This window comes from Chinchilla lanigera, unplaced genomic scaffold (assembly GCF_000276665.1).
Source record: "Chinchilla lanigera isolate Chin_1 unplaced genomic scaffold, ChiLan1.0 scaffold00140, whole genome shotgun sequence".
In the NCBI taxonomy this organism is placed as follows: domain Eukaryota; kingdom Metazoa; phylum Chordata; class Mammalia; order Rodentia; family Chinchillidae; genus Chinchilla; species Chinchilla lanigera.
The window spans coordinates 264,035-271,789 of NW_004955541.1; the positions used below are offsets into that span (position 1 = coordinate 264,035).

Consider the following 7,755-nt stretch of genomic DNA (forward strand, 5'->3'; position numbering starts at 1 on the left):
TCCGATTCCTCGTGCAGCTCCCTCCGTACAGTGGAACAGCTCTGTGTGGCACTCAGGCTGCGGACGAACTGCCTGATGGTAAGCTGGTCTCTCTTCCTCCCTTGCTGAGCACTGCTGAGTGTGTCGGGTGGGCAGGCTGCCAACAGATACTGTCTCTTGGCTCAGATTTTGAAAGCAGCATTTCCTTCCAGCTTGGAGTTCTTGTGGTAAACTGTAGTAGATTTAATCCCTGGAGCACTCTGACCGTTGGGTTTGCTTTATACCTCAAAGTACTGGGCACTGAGATTCAGCAAGTTCTTTTTCTTAGTAGTTCTCAGTGCCGCAGGTATGTCACTTCCTATCCCTTGCCATGGCCACTTGTGCAGGCTCTGAAGGGGCTGCCCTGTCTTGTTGCTGCTGATGCCTGGGCTCAGGGTGGCTGGCCCGGAGCGGTGTGCTCCTTACATCCGAGCAGCTGAGAGTTCTCATTTTCGCAGCTTACCCTCCCATCCCATCTGTCGCAGGCCGCCTGGGAGTTCAGGGGCTGGCCTCATCCCCTGGGCTAGAGGGACTGCTGGGCTGGCTGGCTCTTATCCAGGTGCAGCCATTTGTGCGCTGTGTGAGCCCCAGCACTGGGACACCCAGGCAGGCTGGCTCGCAGGAACAGCCTTTGTGGGCCGTAGAGCAGCAGGAAGAAAGTATTTTCTTGGAAAGCCTGGGATTTAGAGGCCGAGTTTAGTATGGTCAGACTTGGGAGGAGTTTAATTACAGTTCAGGGTTAGATGTAAGCTTAAAGAGATTAACCAAGCCTTGTTTTTGCACAGCAGCATCAGTTTTATAAGTAGCACTGTGGGAGACCATAGGGGGCACAACAGATTTCACAGGAGCTAAGCTTAGGATGATCGACACAACAGATGAAGTTCCAGGGTCCTGCAGCCGCTGCTCAGCCCCCCAGCTACCTCTTCCCCTGCTGGGGTCATGCCCTGGCATGTGCTTCTGCACCTGTGCAGCTCCCCTTTGTCTTCTGCACTGTGCACTTGGGTGCAGTCCACCTGTGTGTGTCTGTGCTTGCAGGAGGCCCATAGCCTTCATTTCCCTGGGACTTCCTTCTTTATGATTTCTAGTCCTTGGTATGTGGTTCCCCACCTCATCCCTCCCTCCTTCTAGGTGGTTGTCCCTTTTCAGTTGATGCTTCTTGACTCTTCCTCCATTCTCTATTCTCTTCTGCCTTAGTCTATCTTATACTCTGCTGGAGATAACTGGGATCATGCCGCCTGCTTGTATGCTCAGTGACAGGCCCACGGAAGGCCATTCCTCAGAAGCCTCTTGGGCTCACCCACCCGTGTTTCAGTTACTTTGTCTCTCTCACAGCACCTGCGCATTCACTCTCTGGTAGTGACTGTCTGCCCCCTCTCACACAATTCCAAGCATGTCTCTGATGTCTGTCCGTCTGTCCACTGCACAGTGTGTGTCTAGAGTTCTGTGAGCCCTCAGTACATTTGTTGGATTAATGACATAAAATTCTTCGTTGTGCTCCATCCCACCAGCACTAGCTACAGCAGGCCGCTGCAGGGGGAATTCATCATGGCATCCACCTTTTATACCTCTGCCTTTTTCAGACAGCTCTGAAAGCTTATTCTCACCCCATCCCATCCAGTTATCTTTAAGGTTCCTCTGACCACTAGCTTCTGATTGAAATTGATTTTCTTTTCCTGTGTCCAGAAGCGTTTTTTTTTAATAAAGAAGTTCATGGCTTTATCTCACCCTCCTTTTGCATTGTTATCCTCTGTCACTTAGTAAAAATAAACTCCTTGAGCAGAGATCTTGCCTTACTAACCTCGGTGTCCCACCTGGCACCCAGGCCACTGCTGTGTGTATTGCAGTGAGCACCCTTTGAGAAATGCTGCCATAGGAGCTGTTTTAGTTCAGTTGATTCTCCTTCCCTGAAAAACTACTGTCCACAGAACCAGAGCATTGCTTTCCCGTCTTTCTAGGGTACTGACTAGCTTAAAGAGCCATTTGCCAGGTGTGCCCAGGTGTGCTGGCACGCACCTATAATCCTACACTCATGAGGCTGAGGCAGGAGGACTGCTGCAAGGGCAAGGCCAGTATCATGGACTATATAGTGAAACTCTGTTTCAGAACAAAAAAGCTGCAACCAAAACTAGCCATGTTTGTAGGCTTCCCTTAGTGCGCCAGTCTCCAGATTGGGCTTTCGAGTTCCCAGCCTGCAGTACCTGTGTGTCCATTGCGAGTGTTCTTTGTAAGAGAGGGCCTGTCCTGGCTAGGAATCTGCTTCTCAGTGGTGTGTATATCAGCTTTCAGAGCTGTCTGAAAAAGGCAGAGGTATAAAAGGTGGATGCCATGACGAATTCCCCCTGCAGTGGCCTGCTGTAGCTGGTGCTGGTGGGATGGAGCACAACGAAGTATTTTATGTCATTTATCCAACAAATGTACTGAGGGCTCACAGAACTCCAGACACACACTGTGCAGTGGACCGACAGAATCTGCTTCTCAGTGTGTTGGGTAATGTTTTGTAAGTGGCTGTGACAGAGTGAAAAAGTTCTGTTAATGTCACTTCACTTTCTGAGCATTCTGTGCTCTAAGATTGAGAATCGAGACTGGAAGCCCTATCTGTTGGAAATCATGTCTTGCCCAAGCTGCGCAGCATATTGCATGCTCATTCTTTTTTTTTTTTTTTTGTGGTTTTTCGGTTTTTCTCCGGTACCGGGAACCGAACTCACGACCTTGCGCTTGCCAGGCAGGCGCTTTTGCCGCTGAGCTAAATCCCCAGACCCTGCATGCTCATTCTTAATGTGATTCCCAGTGTACTCTGGTCCCAAAGGCAGCCGCCAAGCCCTGGACACTGCTTGAGCCACTCATTTCAGCCCAGGGAGTGCTCAGCTCCAGGCACGTGGACAGCAGCCCTAGCTGTACAGGCACCCCTTGCTTCCTCGCTTTATAACTGAGCTCTGTTCCTGTCAGCAGGTCATTAAATGAATTGGTCATAAACTGAGGACTTGGATAAATATGTACATTGCAGCATTCAGAACAAAGAAACGGTCCAAGGAAACGCCAAGTTGATGACTTTGCTTTGATTTGCATAACTCTTATGTACAGTACTATAATCTAAAACAGAACTGTGTGGTACAGTACAATCAGCAAAAATTACAGTGTTGTATAAACAAGGTACATTGTACAAAAAAGACACTGAGGCTCTATAAACAAGAGGTACAGAACTGCACAAAAGAAAGGTCAGGCTAAGTGAACAGTCATTAAATAGGTAGGTTGTTAATCGAAAACAATAATCCACAACCTGCGGACCAACTTAAATAAGCAGGTTGTTAAATGAGAAGTATCTGTAGTAACAAGTTAGCTTTTCCTGCCTGGGCTACAAAGTGAGCTCAAGGCCAGCCTGGACCTTGCTATGTAGCAAGACCCTGTCTCAAGAAGACAAAAAACAAAATGAAACAAAACAAAAAACAAGTTAGCTTTTCTTTGCTGATTCTTTTCAAAGTAAAACAAAAAATAGTGTCCAGAGGAATCAGTATCCTTTTGGTGGCACTGTGTGTCAGCGGGCTGCTCAGTATAATCATGATCTGTCCTCTTCCAAGAACTCTGTGTTGTTGTGTACAGGATTGAGTCTCTTGCCCCAGCTATGAGGTCCAAATGAATGAAGACTCAACCCTAGAGACTTGTTTAGGGCTCTGTGTTTCTCCTGTCCACTAATGCCACATAACTGGCCCCCAAAGGCTTCTAAAGGCCCTTTCAAGGTGCAGTGTATTAAGTTCTCTACAGTAGAAGGCCATTCTTGAACATTATGATTCTTCACTTGAAATATGTGCCAGAAAAAAAATTGGATCTTTATGCTACATCTGAAGGCATCTTTAGTTATGCACTGGAAATGAATCCCAAGGCATGTGTCCTTTCGTTGACTTCAAACTTACAACCTCTGCATCAAATGTGAATAGCACTGTTGCTCCAAGTCTTTTGAAAAGCACAACTGATTCTGATAGTCTACCTAATTTTGGAGATATGAACTATGACAAAAATGTACATGTTAGCATGAATGAAATATGTAGCTTTTGTTTATCAGAAGGAAGTATTGAAAATTTCCTGAGAATTTTTTTAAAGCTTAGAGTCCACGTTTATCTTTCGGTATTTTGGGAAGTATCTTCGCCACTCATGGGTGAATTGGTGTGAATTCATTTAGAGGATACTCATACCTGTGAAAGAAGGGCTACTTCCAGACTTGACTTAGTGAAGGTCTTGTGTGGCCCTGATCCGTGCAGGATTCCAGCTCGTTTGCTTGCACAGTGCTTAGGTTGCACTAGCTATAGAAGCCATTTGCTGTTTGTAAAGCTTAGTTGTCTAGAATGCTTATTCCCTATTGCAAGCATAAAATAAGCCATTTTAGTAGAGTTAGTTTTCTTTGAGCGCAATATGCCACCCCCTCCTTGGGGTTGAACCCAGGTGAACATGTTCTCTCCCACTGAGCTGCCTTCCCAGACCATTGGGGATTTTAATCAGACAAATAGGTTTTATATTAGAACAAATTTATATCAGTTTATCTTCTGAAAGTCTTTCTTAGTTTCCCAAAGAGAGTTGAAGAGGACAGGCTTCTGTTTTCCACATCCCTAATTGAATACAGTTTTATAGATGTTATTTATTTTCAGCAAATTTTTCAGCATAAAAATGAAATGTAGCTTTTTTTTTTTGTTTCTGTTTGTCTTCTGGTACCAGGAATCGAACTCACAAGCTTGCACTTGCCAGGCAGGCGCTTTGCCGCTGAGCTAAATCCCCAGCCCCCAAAATGTAGCTTTATTAATTAGGAAAATAATCCTTTTTCAGTTTTCAGAAAATGAGTAATTATTTGTACTTTTATAGTCTGTAGATTATAGTCTAGTGGGACATTTACTAACTGTTTTCTTTCTAAACAGGGCAAGAGGATCAGAGGATTGAGTTTGGTATTAATGAAGTGATTGAGCCCAGTGACCCTCTGCCGAGAGCCCCCAGCTACAGTATTTCCAGCACATTGAACCCGCAGGCCCCTGAGTTTATTCTTGGTTGTACAGCTTCCAAAAAGACCCCTGACGGACTAGAGCAAGAGGTGAACTCCAGCCCCCTTGAGCGCCCATTCCCGGGCCCAGCCCTTGCCCTGGACTGCAGCTCGCACACTGAGGCCGAGGCTCTGGAGAGCGCCAATGGCCCAGGTGGCCTGGGACAGAGGGAGCGCAAAAGGAAAAAGAAGCGGCCGCCGGGGTATTACAGTTACCTGAAGGACGGGGCTGACGAGAGTACTTCCTCGGACGCGCTGGTCAACGGCCATGCCAACTCAGCAGGCCCTGGCGGGGTGGGTGCCGAGGACGCGGAGTTTTTGGGAGACATGCTCCCACCGCTTTCGCCCAGGACTTGTGACAGCCCTCAGAACCCCACGGACTTTATCAGTGACACTGTGCCTGACAGTCCTTTTCCTGGAGCACTGGACGGCACCGGGAGGACTGTGGGGCAGTCTCAGGGCTGCCGCGGGACTGATTTCGAGCAAGCCTGCCTCCCCGCAGAGCACCTGCTAAGGACAGCTGTGGCTCCGCCCTGCGCTGCTACCGATACTACTGAGAACCTTGGCGTTGCCAACGGACAAGTACTTGAATCCTCGGGCGCGGGCACAGCTGCCAATGGGGAGCTGCACACTGTGGAGAGCACAGACTTGGACACGGCCAAGCTGGAACGTGCGTCCCCTCCCGCTGACAGCGCCGTCTCCGCGCCCGTTCCCGTTAGCCAGCCCGCCAAGTCCTGGGCCAGCCTCTTTCATGATGCTAAGCCCTCTTCCTCCTCACCCGTGGCATATGTGGAAACTAAGTGTTCCCCTCCTGCCCCATCTCCCCTGGTCTCTGAAAAGCAGGTTGAAGTCAAAGAAGGGCTTGTTCCAGTATCAGAGGACCCCGTAGCCATACAGATCGCAGGTACAGTGAACCAGGTACAGGCTGAGCACGGCGCTCAGCAGCTGGCGAGCGGGTAGTTGCTGAGGCAGGCGGGGCTCACACGGTGGTGACAGATGGTACCCGTAGCGACAGGTCACCAGGTGTGGATGGGAATGGCTGAAGAGAGCCTGTGTCTTAGATGTTGTCTAACGCCAGACATTGTAGAAACCAAATGGGAGGAGAGGGGTGTCACAACTTCACATTAAGAAAAGGAAAAGAAAAAGAAAAATCCATTTCTATTACAAGCCCTTTTCTACTCGTAAATTACCTTTCTCTTTCTTACCTCTTGTTCAAGTAATTCTGTGCAACTGTTTGCCTGTACAATGAATCTGTCCTGTGTTACAGCTGTTGTATACCTTTGGTGCGATGGTCCCTGTTTGTATTGACTTTGTACTGTTGCTTTTTTATTTCTTAAACTGTAAGAAAGCACTTGTGAATCATGTAGCATTTTTCCTTTTTAATAACTTTTGGGTGGAATAGATGGATTTTATTTAGTTTTAGGACACCAAGGTCAGCTCTTGAGAGGAAAAGGAAAATTACAAATGTTCAGCCTGAAGTTAACATCTTCATTAACAGGGCAGCATGAGTCATGGGCTGCTTGGGGTGAAGCAGGGGGTTAGCTGCAGCAGGTGCCACGCTCAGCCGCACCTACGCAGGAGCCCAGCCTGTGGGTCTGCGTCTGCCGAGAGCTCTGCCATCCAGGCCCAACCCCTGTGCTCCAACTCACTTGCCCCCAGCGCTGGTGGCGGCCTGGTCTGGGCGCAGCAGCAAGCTGTGATCACGCACCTTTTGGGAGTGGGCAGTTTCACCAGCAGTCAGACGTCTTCTGGGGTTGGCAAGATGGCAGATACTTCTTTTTTGAGGCCTTCCTTATACAAACTATGTTATTGGAATCTTAATTTTCTGGAGGTCTTTTAAAATGAGGAAACAACAGGGCAACCGTTGTTATTTTGAGTTTTATGCACGCACTCTTTTTTTTTGAAGATGGTCTTGCTGTGTAGTTCAGGCTGGCCTGAACTTGCTTATGTAGCCCAGGCTGATCTCAAACTCAGGGCAATCCTCCTCCTGCCTCAGCCTCCTGAGTGCTGGGATTATAGGCGGGTGCCACCATGCCTGGCTTATATATATATATTTTAAAGCCAAATGGTTTCCTTAAGTTATGTAAAATATTTTAAAATTATATTCATTGTGAGGGCCCACTGTTATGATAAAACAGTATGTACATCCAAGGATAGATTAATATGTTACAAGTTTATTTTTAGCCTATAATGAGAAATTCATGGTGGATCTCTTTTACAGCCATGCACTGTAAGTTGTCATGAGAGCATTGTAATTATACTTTCATTCCTAAAAGTTACTGTGCAAAGGAAAACTTTACATCCCTGGGAAATACTCTGTTTAAAATAAGAAAGGGAAACTTCTTAAATAACTCAAAATGTGGTTTAATGCATAGTTTGCCATGTTCTGTGTACATTAAAATCCAGTGAGTTTGAAGCCTGGTGTGGGGGCACCCTCCTGTAATCCCAGCACTTTTAGAGGCTGAGGCAGGAAGATCATGGGTTGGAGCCTAATACAGGTGACCTAGCAACTTAGTAACACCGTCACGAAATTTAGAAAAGGCCTGGACATTCAACTCAGTGCAGGGTAGCTGTGTTCAGTCTCTGTAACTAACACACACACACACACACACACACACACACACACACACACACACACACACAAAAGCAAAAGGTTTTGAGATGCTGACCGTGCTGTGGAGGTGTACCTTCAGCTCAGTGCAGGGTAGCTGTGTTCA

The 7,755-nt window shown here is 47.3% G+C and overlaps 1 protein-coding gene across 2 annotated transcripts in view; it reads left to right on the forward strand.

Moving 5' to 3' along the window:
• The window catches only part of Usp10 (ubiquitin specific peptidase 10), a 53,837-nt gene that overhangs the window by 21,853 nt on the left and 24,229 nt on the right, over positions 1–7,755 (forward strand). For both annotated transcript variants that reach the window (XM_005410965.2, XM_005410964.2), the window contains exons 3-4: positions 18–78; positions 4,920–5,942. In XM_005410965.2, the coding sequence (XP_005411022.1) occupies positions 18–78; positions 4,920–5,942 (1,084 nt within the window). The remainder of the gene's footprint in view (positions 1–17; positions 79–4,919; positions 5,943–7,755) is intronic.